This window comes from Heterodontus francisci, chromosome 32 (genome assembly GCF_036365525.1).
Source record: "Heterodontus francisci isolate sHetFra1 chromosome 32, sHetFra1.hap1, whole genome shotgun sequence".
Taxonomy (NCBI): Eukaryota; Metazoa; Chordata; class Chondrichthyes; order Heterodontiformes; family Heterodontidae; genus Heterodontus; species Heterodontus francisci.
In genome coordinates, this window is record NC_090402.1 from 7,173,223 (window position 1) to 7,191,955 (window position 18,733).

Below are 18,733 nucleotides of genomic sequence, written 5' to 3' on the forward strand. Positions count from 1 at the left end.
AGATTGTGGTTGAATACAATTCTGCTGATGGTCCACAGCGCCTCATGGATGTCCAGTTTTCAGCTGCCAAATTTGTTTTGAATCTATCCCATTTAGCACAGTGGTAGTGCCACACAACATGATGGAGGGTATCTTCAGTTTGAAGACAGGACTGCATTTTGACAAGGACTGTGCGGTGGTCACTCCTACCAACATAGTCATGCACAGATGCATCTGAAACAGGTAGATTGGTGAGGACACGGTCTAGTAAGTTTTTCCCTCTTGAGTTATACAGCATAGAAACAGGCCCTTCGGCCCATCATGTCGGTGCTGGCCATCAAGCACCTATCTATTCCTTCAGGACTTGGCCAGCTCACTCAGTAGTGGTGCTACTGAGCCACTCTTAGTGACGGACATTGAAGTCCCCCACCCATAGTACATCCTGTGCCTTTGCCACTCTCTCTGCTTCTTCCAAGTGGTGCTCAACATGGAGGAGTACTGATTCATCAGCTGAAGGAGGGCAGTAGGTGGCAATCAGGAGGGGGTTTCCTTGCCCATATTTGAGCCGGTGCCAGGAGACTTCATGGTGGCCGGAGTCAATGTTGAGGATTCCCAGGGTAACTTCCGCCCGACTGTATACCACTGTACCGCCACCTCTGGTGAGTCTGTCCTGCCAGAGGGGCAGGATATACCCAGGAATGGTGATGGTGGTGTCTGGGACATTGGGTGTTAGGCGTGTTTCCGTGAGTATGATATGTCAGGCTGTAGCTTGACTAGTTGGTGGGACAGCTTTCCCAATTTTGGCATAAGCCCCCAGATGGTAGCGAGGAGGACTTTGCAGGGCTGGGTTTGCCGCTGTCGTTTCCACTGCCTAGGTCAAAGCCGGGTGCTCTGTCCAGTTTTATCTTAATCAACCTCCCCATTTGCTCCCTTCCTGGGAAATATCCACAATACAGAAAAGGACTGAGTTTGTGGTTGGGCATCCCATTCCTATTACTGACTATACAGTTATAATAATTTGCAGTTATACAATGCCTTTTGCATAGGCAACCACCCCAAGACAAACAATGACCAGAAGAAAAGTTAGCAGGAGGAGTAACCAAATGCTGATCAAAGAGGTGGGTTTTAAGGAGGATCATGGAGGTAGAGAGGCAGAGATGCTTAGGAAGTGATGCTGCAATTCCAGGCTCTTTATATTTCAAAGGAAAACAAGGGCTGTGGTATGTGAGTGTTCCTGGATGCCAAGGCCATCCAGGATAAATCCATCTGCAGAAAGCGTGAGCAGCTAGAGGAATTCCGGATCAGGATTACTGATCTGGTAGCTGAACTGCAAACACTGAGCAACATAAGGGAGGGGGAAAAGTACCTGGACGCTTTGTTCTGGAGGACAGTCACACCTCTTAGAACAGGGTCATCTGTTTTGGTCTGCAGTAGGGACAGGAGGATGTGACCGTGAGTGAGGCAGGTAAAGGGACCGAGCAGACAGCAGTGGACGAGCCTCAGAATTTGTGATTGTCAAACAGGTTTGAGGTGCTCTCAACCTATGTGGATGAAAGTGAGGTCTGCAAGGTGGATGAGCAGACTGGCCATGACACTGTGGTACAGGAAGCCATTCAAATGGGGGGAGCTAAAGGGAATGTAGTGGTAGTAGGGGATAGTATAGTGAGGGGGATAGACACTGTTCTGTGCAGCCGAGGGTGAGAGTCCAGAAAGCCCAGTGCCAGGGTTCGGGACATCTGCTCAGGGATGGACAGGAACTTGGAGTGGGAGGGGGAGGATCCAGTTGTCGTGGCCCATGTAGGTACCAACGACATAGGTAGGACTAGGAAAGAGGTTATGCTTAGACAGTATGAGGAGTTAGGCAACAAACTGAAGAGCAGAACCTCAAGGGTAATAATCTCTGGATCTCAATTGGCAGAGGGCACATAAGATTAGTGAAATGAATATGTGGCTCAAAGACTGGTGTGGGAGAAGTGGATTTCGGTTCGTGGGGCACTGGCACCAGTACTGGGGAAAGTGGTTGCTGCACCGTTGGGATGGTCTGCACCTGAACCATGCTGGGACCAGTCTTCTAGCAAACTGTATAACTAGGGAAGTAGAGAGGGCCTTAAACTAAACAAGGGGCGGGGGGAAAGGAACCAGGCTTGGGTAGATGTAGCAAATCAAGGGGTACAGTCAAGGCAGGAGAGCAGAATAGTAATACAGGAAATGAAGGTCAGAGAGAAAAAAAATCTAAGAACACACCAACAGTCAAGACTAGATCTTACAAAGGTAACAAAAAAAAAACTAAAGGCTCTGTATCTGAATACATGTAGCATTCATAAAGTAAACCAACTGACAGTACACATTGAAATAAATAAATACAATCTGACAGCCATTACAGAGACATGGCTGCAGGATGACAAGGATTGGGTCCCCAATATTGAGGGATATAGAACATTCAAGAATAGGAAGCTAGGTAAAGGCGGAGGGGTAGTACTGTTAATCAAGGATGGCATTGGTTTAATACTTCGAGATGACCTTGGTTCAGATCAGGATCTAGAATCGATTTGAGTGGAGATGAGGAATAGTGGGAGAAAGAAGTCATGAGTGGGAGTGGTCTACAGGCCCCCTAACAGTAACCACAATATTGGACAAAGTATCCAAGAAGAAATATTGGGTGCTTGTGATAAAGGGACGGCAACAATCATGGATGATTTTAATCTACATATAAACTGGAAAAATCACCGATTGGCAATAGTAGCCTCGTCAAGGAGTTTGTGGAATGCTTTCGAGATGGTTTCTTGGAGCAGCACATTCTGGAACCAACCAGAGAGCAGGTTATATTCGACTTGGTATTGTGTAATGTGACAGGATTAATTAATGACCTCAGAGTAAAGCCATCTCTAGGTAGCAGCGACCACGATATGACTGAATTTTACATCCAGTTTGAAAGAGAGGAGTGGGTCTAAAACTAGTATTTTAAACTTAAATAAGGGCTACTATGTGGGCATGAAAGCTGAGCTAGCTGAAGTGAACAGGGTTACTAGACTAGGAGATAGAGCAATAGAGAAGCAGTGGCAGACATTTAAGGGGATATTTCAGAAAACTCAGAATAAGTATATTCCTACTAAAAAGAAAAATTCTAAGGGGAGGACCCATCATCCATGGTTAACTAAAGAAGTTAAGGAAAGCATCAAACTTAAAAAGAGTATAATTGTGCAAATTGGTCAGAATATCAAGAACAGCAGAGAATGACTAAAAGATTAATCAGGAGAAAGAAATTAGTGTATGAGAGGAAGCTAGCTAGAAATGTAAAAACGGATAGCAAGAATTTCTATAGGTATTTAAAACGGAAAAAGGTAAAGAGAGTATTGGTACTCTAGAGTGAGAATGGGAGCTAATAGTAGATAATAAGGAAATGGCAGATGAAATGAACAAATATTTTGCTTCTGTCTTTGCTATAGAGGATACAAAATCATTCCAGGTGGAAGGAAGAGAGGAACTTGGTGAAATTACAATCACCAGGGAAGCGGTACTGAACAAACTGACGGAGCTGCAGGATGACAAGTCCCCGGGCCCTGATGGGTTTCTTCCTAGGGTCTTAAAAGAGGTGGCTAATGAGCTGGTAGATGTGTTGGTATTAACTTTTCAAAATTCACTAGATTCTGGAAAGGTTCCATCAGACTGGAAAATAGCAAATATAACCCCTCTATTCAAGGAAAGGGAGTGGGGGGGGGGGGAAAGCAGAAAACAGGTAACTTTAGGCCAGATAGCTTGACATCTGTTGTGGGGAAGGTGTTAGAATCGATCATTAAGGAGTCTATAGCTGGGCACTTAGAAAAACTCAAGGTAATCGAGAATAGTCAGCACGGTTTTGTGAAAGGGAAATTATGTTTAACAATTTATTGGCGTTCTTTGAAGGAGTAACATGCACTATGGATAAAGGGGAGCCCGTTGACGTACTGTGCTTGGATTTCCAGAAGGCATTTGACAAGGTGCCACATAAAAGGTTATTGCGCAAAGTAGGAGCTCATGGTGTAGGGGGCAACATATTAGCATGGATAGAAGATTGGCTGGCTGGCAGAAAACAGAGTATGTATAAATGGGTCATTTTCTGATTACAATTTATGTCAATGACTTAGATGAGGGGAGCGATGGTATGGTAGCTAAATTTGCAGATGACACAAAGTTAGGTAGGAAAGTATGTTGTGAAAAGGACATAAGGAAGTTGCAGACCAATATAGATAGGTTGATGAGTGGACAAAAATCTGGCAGATGGAGTATAATGTGGGAAAGTGTGAAGTTGTTCACTTTGGCAGGAAGAATAAAAAAAGCAGAGTATTTCTTAAACAGAGAACGACTATAGAATTCCCAGGTGCAGAGGGATCTAGGTGTTCCAGTGCATGAGTCAAAAAGGTAAGTATGGAGGTACAGCAGGTAATAAAGAAGGCTAATGGAATGCTATCCTTTATTATGAGAGGAATTGAAAATAAAAGTAAGTATGTCATGCTTCAGTTATACAGGGCATTGGGGAGACCACATCTTGAATACTGTGTGCAGTTTTGGTCTCCTTATTTAAAGGATGTGAATGTGTTGGAGGCAGTTCAGAGGAGATTTACTAGATTGATACCTACATGAGCAGGTTGTCTTATGAGGAAAGGTTGGACAGACTGGGCTTGTTTTCAATGGAGTTTAGAAGATTGAAGTATACAAGATCCTGAACGATCTTGACAGGGTGAATGTGGAGGGGATGTTTCCTCTGTGGGCAAGTCCAGAATTTGGGGGTACTGTTTGAAAATTAGGAGTCGCCCTTTTAGGACAGAGATGAGGAGAATTATTTTCTATCAGGGTGTGCGACTTTGGAATTCTCTGCCTCAGAAGGTGGAGGAGGCGGGGTCATTGAATATTTTTAAGGCGGAGGTAGGCAAGGGAATCAAAGATTATCAGGGGGTAGATGGGAGTGTGGAATTCGAGACAAACAGATCAGCCATGATCTTCTTGAATAGCAGAGCAGGCTCGATGGGCTGAATGGCCTACTTCTGCTCCTAATTCGTATGGTTGTATAAAGGGAATCCCAGATAACAGGGCCTTGCCAGCTGAAGGTACAGCCACCAAAGGAAGGACAGGATGGACAAGATGCCAAAGTCTGGAACAGAAATTTTGGGAGCAGGGGGTGAAAAGTTAAGAGATACAGAGGGGTGCAGCCATGGCACATTCAAACACAATGATAATCATTTTGAATTTGAGGTGTTGGAAAACCAACACAGAATGTAGGTCAGTGAGGACAGGGATAATGGGTGAGTGGGGGCTAGGTGTGGAACTAAATACAGACAGCAGAGCTTTGGAGGATGGAACACAAGATAGTATTGGAATTGAGACTGGAGATGACAAAGGAATGGAATAGAGGCAGGTGCAGTGCTGGTGATGTTATTTCCTGCAGTTATTGAGAGATTCTGCAATTCCACGCTTGATATGTTTCAAAGGAAAACAAGGGCGACAAGAAAACCCAATGGGGAGAGGAAGGGGGAAATAAGGAGGTTAAATGGAACAAAATTGGGGCTGGAGAAAAGGCATTTGCAAAGTCAGCCCGCCAAACACTCCTATCTGACCCAGATTCTTGGCCGCTAGACATATTTTTCCTCCCTTCCACCAAAGAGAAGCAGAGACCCTTGAATCGGGGAGCGGGTGCAGGCTTCAGTTCAGGTTCCTGCCCAGAGCCGGCGGGTGTAGGCCGGGGACTGGGGCTCGGGCTCCCTCCCCTCTCCCCAATCACCCTGACGAGCCGCACTCACATCTCCCTCCTCCAGCCAGCGTGTATCGTACGACAGCCGCCCTTTCTCCGAATTGCGCAACGCCTCCAAAGTCTCCCATCGTTTACCCTCCGCCGGCATCTTTTCCTCTTGCAGCCGCCAGAAACTACAGACCGGAAACGGAAGAACCTGTCCGGGCAAGCGCTTCCGGTTCACGCCCCGCCCATGCGGTCACTATGGAAACCAGGCAGCGCAGGCTAGTTTCAGACAAGCAGGTGAGTGCGTGGGTCATTAGGGCTCATAAATAGCATACAAAATACTTGGCTTTATTAATGGCGACATAACGCTTTATAAAGCAATGATTAGGTGTTAGTTGGAGTATTCTGGGCAGTACACTTTAGGAAGAATGTCCAGGCCTTGGAGAGGGTGCAGAGGAGATTTACCAGAATTTCTAAACCACTCCCTGAGCTAAGAAAAAGGGAAAGTTTTCAAATAATGGTAGAAATTGCAGTGCACTAAGAGGCCATTTGGGCCCCAGTGGCAGTGCTCTCTCCTGTAATCTAGATCCCTCCAGATCCTTTCATGTTCCTCCTCATCACATCCCAATCTCTTTTAAGTGATGTTGTAGTGTACATAAGTGGAAGATTTGTAGATGAGGTTTAAACTTAAGGCACTGGGCCAGATTTCACTGTGAATCGCCAACGGTGAGACTTTCACTTGCTCGTAGTCTTTGGGGTTTTGCACAGCAAGTTGCTGTCAGCCAAATATCCAAACAGCCCAACGCCCGCTGCAGGGCATCTGGCACCTGTGTGAACAGGGAAAGCAATTGTATCTCCATAACCAATCAAATTAAAGAATCATTCATTGAGCTGTGGCGTAGCGGCCTGCTACCCGATCCAAACCCGACGACATGTTGTCGGGTTAGGGTTGGGTCGGGCCCATCTTCAGGGTACGACGTTTGGGCTTGGGTCAGGTTGGGCCAAGTCCAGGTTGAGTCGGGTCGGGCCGGACACACACGGTAAGTGCTCTGTTGGGTAAGTATTGAAATTTTAAAAACGTACCTGAGCTGGGAGTCCAGGACGAAACAATCTGCGCAGTGAGTGAGTGACGTCACGATGACGTCATCACGCATGTGCTGCAGCTTCGTGGAGATTCCAAGTCTGAAGGTAAGTAAAGGGATGGTCAGGTCATAAGATCATAAGAACTAGGAGCAGGAGTAGGCCGTCCGGCCCCTCGAGCCTGCTCCGCCATTCAATAAGATCATGGCTGATCTTTTCGTGGACTCAGATCCACTTACCCACGCTCTCACCGTATCCCTTAATTCCTTTATTGTTCAAAAAGATATCTACCTTAGCTTTAAAAACGTTTACTGAAGAAGCGTCAACTACTTCACTGGGCAAGGAATTCCATAGATTAACAACCCTCTGGGTGAAGAAGTTCCTTCTTAATTCAGTCCTAAATCTGCTCCCTCTAACCTTGAGGCTATGCCCTCTTGTCCTAGCTTCACCTGCCAGTGGAAACATCCTCTCTACTTGTATCTTATCTATTCCCTTCATAATTTTATATGTTTCTATAAGATCCCCCCTCATTCTTCTGAATTCCAATGAATATAATCCCAATCTACTCAGTCTCTCCTCATAAGCCAACCCCCTCAACTCCGGAATCAACCTAGTGAACCTCCTCTGCACCCTCTCCAGTGCCAGTACATCCTTTCTCAAGTAAGGAGACCAAAACTGCACACAGTACTCCAGGTGCGGCCTCACCAGTACCTTATACAGCTGCAACATAACCTCTCTGCTTTTAAACTCAATCCCTTTAGCAATGAAGGACAAAATTCCATTTGCCTTCCTAATTACTTGCTGTACCTGCAGACCAACCTTCTGCGATTCATGCACAAGGACACCCAGGTCCCTCTGCATAGCAGCATGCTGCAACTTTTTACCATTCAAGTAATAATCCTTTTTACTGTTACTCCTACCGAAATGAATGACTTCACATTTATTAACATTGTATTCCATCTGCCAGACCTTTGCCCGCTCACTCAATGTATCTATGTTCCTCTGCAAAGTTTCACAGTCATCTGCACACTTTGCTCTGCTACTCATCTTAGTGTCATCTGCAAACTTTGACACCCTACACGTGGTCCCCAACTCCAAATCATCTATATACGTTGTAAATAATTGCGGTCCCAACACCGATCCATGAGGCACACCACTAGTGACTGATTGCCAACCAGAATAGCACTCATTTATCCCCACTCTCTGCTTCCTGTTAGTCAACCAATCCTCTATCCATGCTAATACTTTACCCCTAACGCCATGCATCCTTATCTTATGCAGCAGCCTCTTGTGCGGCACCTTGTCGAAGGCCTTTTGGAAATCTAGGTACACCACATCCACTGGGTCCCCATTGTCCACCTTGCTCGAAATGTCATCATAAAATTCCAAAAGATTTGTCAAGCATGACCTGCCCTTCATGAACCCATGCTGCGTCTGCCCAACGGGACAATTTCTATCGAGATGCCCTGCTATTTTTTCCTTGATAATAGACTCAAGCATCTTCCCCACTACAGAGGTTAAGCTAATCGGTCTATAATTCCCCATCTTTTGTCTACTTCCCTTTTTAAACAGTGGCGTCACATCTGCTGTTTTCCAATCTGCTGGGACTACCCCAGAGTCCAGCGAATTTTGGAAAATTACCGCCAGTGCACCTGCTATTTCTCCTGCCATCTCTTTTAGTACCCTGGGATGCATTCCATCAGGGCCAGGAGACTTATCAATCCTTAGCTCCATTAGCTTGCCCAACACTACCTCTTCCGTAATAATGATTGTTTCCAGGTCCTCACCTACGTTCGTCTCTTTGTCAATTACTGGCATGTTATTAGTGTCCTCCACTGAGAAGACCGATACAAAATACCTGTTCAATGCCTCGGACATTTCATCATAACCCATAACTAAATTCCCCTTCTCATCCTTTAAAGGACCAACGTTTACTTTAGCCACTCTTTTTCGTTTTATATATTTATAGTAACTTTTGCTATCTGTCTTTATATTCTGTGCTAGTTTTTTCTCATGTTCTATCTTACTTTTCTTTATAGCTCTTTTTGTGGCTTTCTGTTGACCTTTAAAGTTTTCCCAATCTTCTAGTTTCATGCTGTTTTTGGCCACTTTGTATGCCTTTTCTTTCAATTTGATAGCCTCCCTTATTTCCTTAGACACCCATGGCAGATTACCCCTTATCTTCCAGGCCTTCCTTTTCACTAGAATATACTTTTGCTGAGCACTTTGAAAAATTGCTTTGAAAGTCCTCCACTGCTTGTCAACTGTCCCACCATAAAATCTTTGTTTCCAGTCTACTTTAGCCAAGTCCTCCCTCATTCTATTGTAGTCCCCCTTGTTCAAGCGCAGGACCCTGGTATTGGATTTTATCTTCACACTCTCCATCTGTATTCTAAATTCAACCATACTGTGATCACTCCTTCCAAGAGGATCCCTAACTATGAGGTCATTAATTATTCCTGTCTCATTACACAGGACTAGATCTAGGATAGCTTGCTCCCTCGTCGGTTCCATTACATACTGCTCAAGAAAACTATCACGGATACACTCAACGAACTCCTCCTCAAGGCTACCCTGACTGAGCTGATTCGTAGCTACAAGTAGATTAAAATCCCCCATGATAATTGCCGTACCATTTTTACAGGCATTAGTTATTTCTTTGTTTATTGCCCACCCCAATGTGATATTATTTGGTGGCCTATAGACTACGCCTATCAATGACTTTTTCTTCTTAGAGTTTCTAATTTCCACCCAAATGGATTCAACCTCATTCTCCATAGAACCTATATCATCTCTCAGCACCGCCCTGATGTTGTCCTTGAATATCAGAGCTGCACCACCTCTCTTACCTTCCTGTCTGTCCTTCCGAATAGTCTGGTACCCCTGGATATTTAACTCCCAGTCGTGACCAACCTGTAACCATGTCTCTGTAATGGCTACCAAATCATATTCATTCGCGATGATTTGTGCCGTTAACTCATCAACCTTGTTAGGAATGCTACGAGCATTCAGGTAAAGTGCCTTTATGCTAGCTTTCTTACCCTCATGATTTCCAACATCTCTAATAATAACTCCTGAGTTATCCTTCCTTTCTGCTTCTTTCATAGTCTGCCTTGAACTTAAACCCTCCTGCACACATGTTAACCTGCTGCTTACCCTTTTATTTACCATCATACTCCCTGTCGTTTTCCCTTTCCCTTCCCCCCGACTCACTAGTTTAAAGTCCTAGAGACTACCCTATTTATCCGTTTCGCTAGAACACTGGTTCCAGATCGGTTCAGGTGGAGACCGTCCCATCGGTACAGATCCCCCCGGTTCCAAAACTGATGCCAATGCCCCATGAAATGGAACCCCTCTTTCCCACACCACTCCCTTAGCCACATGTTTACTTCCCTAATATTCTTATCCCTAAGCCAATTTGCACGTGGCTCGGGCAGTAATCTGGAGATTATGACCCTCGAGGACCTGTTCCTTAATTTCGTTCCTAGTGCTTTATAATCCCCAAACAGGTCCTCCATCCTAGCCTTGCCTATGTTGTTAGTCCCAACGTGGACCACAACAACTGGATCCTCCCCCTCCCGCTCCAATATCCTATCAAGAGATGTCCTGCACCCTGGCACCGGACATTCATTGAGCTGTGGCGTAGAGGCCTGCTACCCGACCCAAACCCGACGACATGTTGTCGGGTTAGGGTTGGGTCGGGCCCATCTTCAGGGTACGACTTTTGGGCTTGGGTCAGGTTGGGCCAAGTCCAGGTTGAGTCGGGTCGGGCCAGACACACACGGTAAGTGCTCTGTTGGGTAAGTATTGAAATTTTAAAAACGTACCTGAGCTGGGAGTCCGGGCAGGTCGGGTCAAGGGGCGGGTTTGGGTCGGGTCGGGCCGGGCTTGGGGCAAAATTGGAGGCACTCGGGCCAGGTTGGGCTCGGGTCTGCGGTGGTTCGGTCGGGTTCTTTTTTCCTGACCTGAGCAGGCCTCTACTGTGGAGTCTAAACAAGAAAGCGTCAGTTAGAATATTAAACTCAATGTCAAATCAGGTACAGAAAGCAAAATAAAGAAAGGGAAAGATTGGGATTGAGGGAGACACACAGACTGAAAATGTTTACAAATTTAAATCTTTTTTAAAAATCCAACAATTAAAAGCTTAAGAAATGAGACTGCACACTCGGCCAAAAAGGGTATTTAACTTGAACTAGGACTTACCACACTGTTAAAAGGGCACTGCGACAGAAATGTACAAGTGCTAACTTTCAGTGGAGAGTTTAGTCCATATCCATGTGTCAGTACAGGAACTTCACACCATTCAATACATTTGAACGGGGATCCAGATGGTGAGATGCCCTTTTTTGCAGTTTATGGAGGGAAGCACATGTTGGAAGCTGTTGTCCAATTTGTACAATAAATAATGGTGAGTGCCATTAGACTGACCGTTATTGTCACATCAATAGCTAGGCCAATATGTCTAAGCCTCCAAAAATGCAAGTGTGTATTCTTAGCATATCCAGGTATGCCCTCCAATACAACCTGCATCCAAAAGGAAAAGTTGTTGAAAATGTTCCAAACACATAAATGCTATTTTATTGGTTAGGTTTAATCACTTTCTTCAAAGTTGTGCAATTTTTAAAATCTCTGTTTTTACAAATCTTATTTCTGGTATCTCTCGGCTTGATGAAGTAATGGAGGTTAAAAAGGGTACTGTGTATTCAAAAAAAATTGTTTTGGTTCTCTGTTTTGGTCAGCTGTGACTCAGTGGGTAGCACTCTCGCTGCTGTTTCGAAGCTTGTGGGTTCAAGCTCCACTCCAGAGACTTGAGCACAAAAATCTAAGGTGACACACTCAGTGCAGTGCTGAGGGAATGCTGTACTGTCTGAGATACCGTCTTTTGGATGAGACATTAAACTGAGACCCTGTATGTCCTTTTGGATGGATGTAAAAGATCCCATGATACTATTTCAGAGAAGAGGAGAGGAGTTATTCCCAGTGTCCCGATCAAAATTTATCCCTAAATCAGCATTAGTAAAATAGATTATCTGGTTATCACATTGCTGTTTTTGAGAGCTTGCTGTGTGCAAATTGGCTGCCATACTTTCTACATTACAACAGTGACTACACTTCAAAAGTACTTCATCGGCTGTAGTGCACTTTAGAACATCAGGTGATTGTGAAAGACGCCGGAGAATGCAAGTTTTTTTTCTTCTCGCGACCGGTAACTTTTTTTTATTTTATTTTTTTTTATTTTTAGAGATACAGCACTGAAACAGACCCTTCGGCCCACCGAGTCTGTGCCGACCATCAACCACCCATTTATACTAGTCCTACACTAATCCCATATTCTTACCACATCCCCACCTGTTCCTGTATTTCCCTACCACCTACCTATACTAGGGGCAATTTATAATGGCCAATTTACCTACCAACCTGCAAGTCTTTTGGCTGTGGGAGGAAACTGGAGCACCTGGCGAAAACCCACGCAGACACAGGGAGAACTTGCAAATTCCACACAGGCAGTACCCAGAATTGAACCCGGGTCGCTGGAGCTGTGAGGCTGCGGTGCTAACCACTGCGCCACTGTTTGCTGACTGATGATTGTGAACTTCATGATTGGTAGTTCTATTCCTGCTCAATAGAACTATAGAAAAATTACAGCATAGAAGGAGGCCATTCAGCCAGCCTAAAAAACAAGCGGCCCAATCGAATCCCACCTTCCAGCACCTGGTCCATAGCCTTGCAGGTTACAGCACTTCAGGTGCATGTCCAGGTACCTTTTAAAAGAATTGAGGGTTTCTGCGTCTACCACCATTCCTGGCAGTGAATTCCAGACACCCACCACCCTCTGGGTGAAAAAGGTTTTCCTCTTCTCTCCTCTAATCCTTCTACCAATCACCTTAAATCTGTGCTCCCTGGTAATAGACCACTCCGCTAGGGGAAACAGGTCCTTCCTGTCTAATCTATCTAGGCCTCTCAATTTTGTACACCTCAATTAAGTCACCCCTCAGCCTCCTCTGTTCTCAGGAAAACAACCCCAGTCTATCCAAGCTTTCCTCATAGCAGCAACCTTCAAGCCCTGGAACATTCTGGAGGCGGTGGCGTAGTGGTGTTGTCACCGGACTAGAAACCCAGAGACCCAGGTATTGCTCTGGGGACATGGGTTTGAATCCCACCACAGCAGAAGGTGGAATTTGAATTCAAAATTAATAAATCTGGAATTAAAAGCGAGTCTAATGATGACCATGAAACCATTGTTGATTGTTGTAAAAACCTTATCTGGTTCACTAATGTCCTTTAGGGAAGGAAATCGACTGTCCTTACCTGGTCTGGCCTACATGTGACTCCAGACCCACAGCAATGTGGTTGACTTTTACATGCCCTCTGAAATGGCCTAACAAGCTACTCAGTTCTATCTAACCGCTACGACGTCAATAAAAAGGAATTAAACCGGATGGACCATCCGGCATCGACCTAGGCACCGGAAACGACAACGGCAAACCCAGCCCTGTCGACCCTGCAAAGTCCTTCTTACTAACATCTGGGGGCATGTGCCAAAGTTGCAAGAGCTGTCCCACAGACTAGTCAAGCAACAGCCTGACAGTCATACTCACGGAATCATACCTTACAGACAATGTCCCAGACACCACCATCGCCATCCCTGGGTATGTCCTGTCCCACCGGCAGGACAGACCCAGCAGAGGTGGTGGGACAGTGGTATACAGTAGGGAAGGAGTTGCCCTGTGAGTCCTCAACATCGACTCCGGATCGCATGAAGTCTCATGGCATCAGGTCAAACATGGGCAAGGAAACCTCCTGCTGATTACTACCTACCGCCCTCCCTCAGCTGATGAGTCAGTACTCCTCCATGTTGAACACCACTTGGAGGAAGCACCGAGGGTGGCAAGGGCGCAGAATGTACTCTGGGTGAGGGTCTTCAATGTCCATCACCAAGAATGGCTCGGTAGCACCACTACTGACCGAGCTGGCCGAGTCCTAAAGGACATAGCTGCTAGACTGGATCTGCGGCAGGTGGAGAGGGAAGCAAGAAGAGGTAAAAACATACTTGACCTCGTCTTCACCAGTCTGCCTGCCGCAGATGCATCTGCCCATGACAGTATTAGTAGGAGTGACCACCGCACAGTCCTTGTGGAGATGAAGTCCCGCCTTCACATTGAGGATACTGTGCATCGTGTTGTGTGGCACTATCACCCTGCTAAATGGGATAGATTTCGAACAGATCTAGCAATGCAAAACTGGGCATCCATGAGGTGCTGTGGACCATCATCAGCAGCAGAATTGAACTCAACCACAATCTAAAACTGTAGAAGTTCCGAAGAAGGGTCACTGACCCGAAACGTTAACTCTGCTTCTCTTTCCACAGATGCTGCCAGACCTGCTGAGTGGTTCCAGCATTTCTTGTTTTTATTTCAGATTTCCAGCATCCGCGGTATTTTGCTTTTATTACAAACTATAACCTCATGGCCTGGCATATCCCCCACTCTACCATTACTATCAAGCCAGGAGACCAACCCTGGTTCAATGAAGAGTGCAGGAGGGCATGCCAGGAGCAGCACCAGGCATACCTCCAAATGAGGTGTCAACCTGGTGAAGCTACAAGAGGATTACTTGCGTCCCAAACTGCGTAGGCAACATGCAATAGACAGAGCTAAGCGATCCCATAACCAACGGATCAAATCTAAGCTCTACAGTCAAAGAACAGTACAACACAGGAACAGGCCATTCGGCCCTCCAAGCCTGCGCCGATCTTGATGCCTGCCTAAACTAACAACTTCTGCACTTCCGGGGCCCATATCCCTCTATTCCCTTCCTATTCATATATTTGTCAAGATGTCTCTTAAACGTCACTATCGTATCTGCTTCCACCACCTCCCCTGGCAGCAAGTTCCAGGCACTCACCACCCTCTGTGTAAAAAAACTTGCCTCGCACATCCCCTCTAAACTTTGCCCCTCGCACCTTAAACCTATGTCCCCTAGTAACTGACTCTTCCACCCTGGGAAAAAGCTTCTGACTATCCACACTGTCCATGCCGCTCATAACTTTGTAAACCTCTATCATGTCGCCCCTCCACCTCCGTCGTTCCAGTGAAAACAATCCGAGTTTTTCCAACCTCTCCTCATAGCTAATGCCCTCCAGACCAGGCAACATCCTGGTAAACCTCCTCTGTACCCTCTCCAAAGCCTCCACATCCTTCTGGTAGTGTGGCAACCAGAATTGCACGCAATATTCTAAGTGTGGCCTAACTAAGGTTCTGTACAGCTGCAACATGACTTGCCAATTTTTATACTCTATGCCCCGACCGATGAAGGCAAGCATGCCGTATGCCTTCTTGACTACCTTATCCACCTGCGTTGCCACTTTCAGTGAGGTGAGAGTGACTGCCCTTGACATCAAGGCAGCATTTGACAGAGTATGGCATCAAGGAGCCCTAGCAAAACTGGAGTCAATGGGAATCAGGGGGAAAACTCTCCGCTGGTTGGAGTCATACCTAATGCAAAGGAAGATGGTTGTGGTTGTTGGAGGTCAATCATCTGAGCTCCAGGACATCACTGCAGGAGTTCCTCAGGATGGTGTCCTAGGCCCAACCATCTTCAGCTGCTTCATCAATGACTTTCCTTCAATCATAAGGTCAGAAGTGGGGATGTTTGCTGATGATTGCACAATGTTGAGCACCATTCGCGACCCCTCAGATAGTGAAGCAGTCCGTGTAGAAATGCAGCAAGACCTGGACAATATCCAGGCTTGGGCTGAGAAGTGGCAAGTAACATTCGCGCCACACAAGTGCCAGGCAATGACCATCTCCAACAAGAGAGAAGCTAATCATCTCCCCTTGATATTCAATGGCATTACCATAGCTGAATCCCCCACTATCAGCATCCTAGGGCCTACCATTGACCAGAAACTGAACTGGAGTAGCCATAGAAATACCATGGCTACAACAGCAGGTCAGAGGCTAGGAATCCTACGGCGACTAACTCATCTCCTGACTCCCCAAAGCCTGTCCACCATCTACAAGGCACAAGTCAGGAGTGTTATAGAATACTCACCACTTGCCTGGATGGGTACAGCTCCAACAACACTCAAGAAGCTCGACACCATCCAGGACAAAGCAGCCCGCTTGATTGGCACCCCATCCTCAAACATTCACTCCCTCCACCACCGACGCACAGTGGCAGCAATGTGTACCATCTACAAGATGCACTGCAGCAACGCACCAAGGCTCCTTAGACAGCACTTTCCAAACCCGCGACCTCTACCAACTAGAAAGACAAGGGCAGCAAGCAAATGCATGGGAACACCACCACCTGTAAGTTCCCCTCCAAGTCACACACCATCCTGACTTGGAACTATATCGCCATTCCTTCACTGTCGCTGGGTCAAAATCCTGGAACTCCCTTCCTAACACCACTGTTGGTTTACCTACCCCACATGGTCTGCAGCGGTTCAAGAAGGCAGCTCACCACCATCTTCTCAAGGGCAATTAGGGATGGGCAATAAATGCTGGCCTAGCCAGCAATGCCCACATCCCATGAATGAATAAAAAAAAATCTCCTCTGTCCTCTCTCCAGAGCAATTATGTCCTTTCTGTAATGTGGTGACCAGAACTGTATGCAATATTCCAACTGTGGCCTAACCAATGCTTTATACAGTCCCAGCATTACATCCCTGCTTTTGTATTCTATACCTCGGATAATAAAGGAAAGCATTCTATGAGCCTTTTGATTGGTGCATTTCTTACCTGTTCAGTTATAATTTGTTGCTGTTTGATGAATATGAAATCTGAACAAATCAGAAGCAAGTGGAATACAGAAATTTGGAAGTTTGACACTGAAGCTTTACATATAGAAATGCAATATTTGGACAGGGAGGTGCATATACAGGTAGCGTGATAACATGATATTTTATATTAAAAAATAGGTAAAAATAAAAGTGGCAAGACAAATTGATAAGACTTAAAAAAGCATACAGGATCCTGTGCTTTATAAATAGAGACATAGGGTACAAAAGCAAGGAAGTTATGCAAAATCTTTATGAGACACTGGTTAGGCCTCAGCGAGAGCTTTGCATCCAATTCTGCAGACCGCACTTCAAAAAGGATGTCAAGGCCTTGGAGAGGGTGCAAAAGGACATTTACTAGAACGGTGCCTGGGATGAGGGAATTCTGTTATATGGAGAGAGTAAAGAAGCTTGGATTGTTTTCCTTTGAGCAGAGAAGGTTAAGGGGAGATTTGATAAAGGTGTTCAAAATTATGAAGGTTTTGGATAAAGTAGATAGGGAGAAAGTTTCCACTGGCAAGAGGGTTAGTAAACAGAGGACATAAAAAATCCAGAGGAGAAATAATTATTTTTTTAAAAATGCATTGAATTATGATGATCTGGAAAGTCCTGCCTGAAAGGGTGGTGGAAGCAGATTCAAAAGTAACTTTCAAAAAGGAACTTGATAAATACTTGACAATGAAAAATTTACAGGAAATTAGGGAAAAAGCAGGGGGATTGGGACTAATTGGATGGCTCTTTCACGGTGCTGACACAGACACAATGGACTGAATGGCCTCCTTCTGTGCTGTGTAATTTTACAACTACACCAGACATAAACATATCTGTTGCGATATTTTATTGATTTAGTACTTATAGGTGTTTTCATGTTTAACAATGAACTAGTAATGTTCTGAATATGGGTTCACTCAGGCGCTGCTGTACAGAAATACAATATTTTCCTGTGCTAATATACTTGTGTTATATTTGCTGTTAGATTCTTGACATTTAAACTGTCCACATATTTTCTGTTAGATAATTGTCTGCAAATTTCTAAAGCTAGATATCATAAATGCAAAGAAATGTACCAAATCACATAACATTTCTTAATTCAGATTGCTTTCTAAACAAACTAAAAATGAATAGCAGTAATCTTGTATTTTGGTGCAGAAATGTTGAGTGCAGAATAATTCTGAAAGGCTATTCGTGTACAATTTGCTCCAGCATCACCTTGCTCAGATCAGTTTCCCTTTTTCTCCTGTAATGTAAAATAAATCTAATCAACACCCGAGGAAACAAAGAACCAGTTTATAAATGAAAGCAAAATAAAATAAAGTCAGAGCCTGCAATCAGGGAAGCTCACACACAAACATGATCTTGCCGACAATTTTTGAGCACAGATTGGCTCCTCTGAAATATAACACAAACTGGAATGTAGAACATGGGGCGGTTCTTCCTAGAGTGGGGCAACTCATGATGTGTGCTGTTAATTAGACCATTTTCTTTTTCAGTGTCAGCCATGCCTTCCTGGGTAGCACTCTCTCCTCTGTGCCAGAAGGTTGTGGGTTTGAGTACCACTTCAGAGATTTGAGTACAAAAATCTAGGCTGACACTACATTGCAGTATTGAGGGAGTGCTGTACTGTCAGAGGTGTCATCTTTCAGATGAGTTGTTAAACTGAGGCACCGTCTATTCCCACGTGGACGTACAAGATCCCATGACATTATTTCGAAGAGGAGAGTTAACCTGCTATCTTGGCCAATATTTATACCTCAATTAATATCACTGAAAACAGATTATCTGGTTCTTATCAAATTGCTTTTTGTGGGACCTTCCTGAATGTAAGTTAGCTGCCACATTTCCTACAACAGCAACTGCACTCCAAAATAATTTCTTTGGCTGTGAAGCGCTTTGGGATGCCCTGAGGTTGTAAAAGGCGCTATGGAAATGCAAGTTATTCTCATTTGTTTTCACCCTTCAGCTCAAAATTATTTTTTGTGCATTAACTTGCTGAGAGCTGAGCTGATAACAGCGTGAGAAGGGTAATGGGGCACCTGGACCTCAGTGAACGACTGGGCCAACAGTATCTCACCTTCACCAATGAGATTTAAGAATTGAGAAAAACAGAAATGACAGAGAAGGAGGGAGGAATTAGAATCAGGTACAGAGAGAAACAGAGGGAAAGAAAGATTGGATCAAGG

The 18,733-nt window shown here is 45.0% G+C and overlaps 2 protein-coding genes across 2 annotated transcripts in view; both read right to left on the minus strand.

Moving 5' to 3' along the window:
- gle1 (GLE1 RNA export mediator) overlaps positions 1-5,895 on the minus strand; it is a 48,968-nt gene extending 43,073 nt beyond the window's left edge. The window contains exon 1 of the mRNA XM_068012123.1: positions 5,754-5,895. Coding sequence (XP_067868224.1) covers positions 5,754-5,852 — 99 coding nt within the window. The 5' untranslated portion in view covers positions 5,853-5,895. The remainder of the gene's footprint in view (positions 1-5,753) is intronic.
- An 11,545-nt stretch (positions 5,896-17,440) lies between these two features.
- odf2a (outer dense fiber of sperm tails 2a) overlaps positions 17,441-18,733 on the minus strand; it is a 120,599-nt gene continuing 119,306 nt past the window's right edge. Inside the window, exon 25 of the mRNA XM_068012130.1 lies at positions 17,441-17,790. Within this exon, the coding sequence (XP_067868231.1) occupies positions 17,733-17,790 (58 nt within the window). The 3' untranslated portion in view covers positions 17,441-17,732. The remainder of the gene's footprint in view (positions 17,791-18,733) is intronic.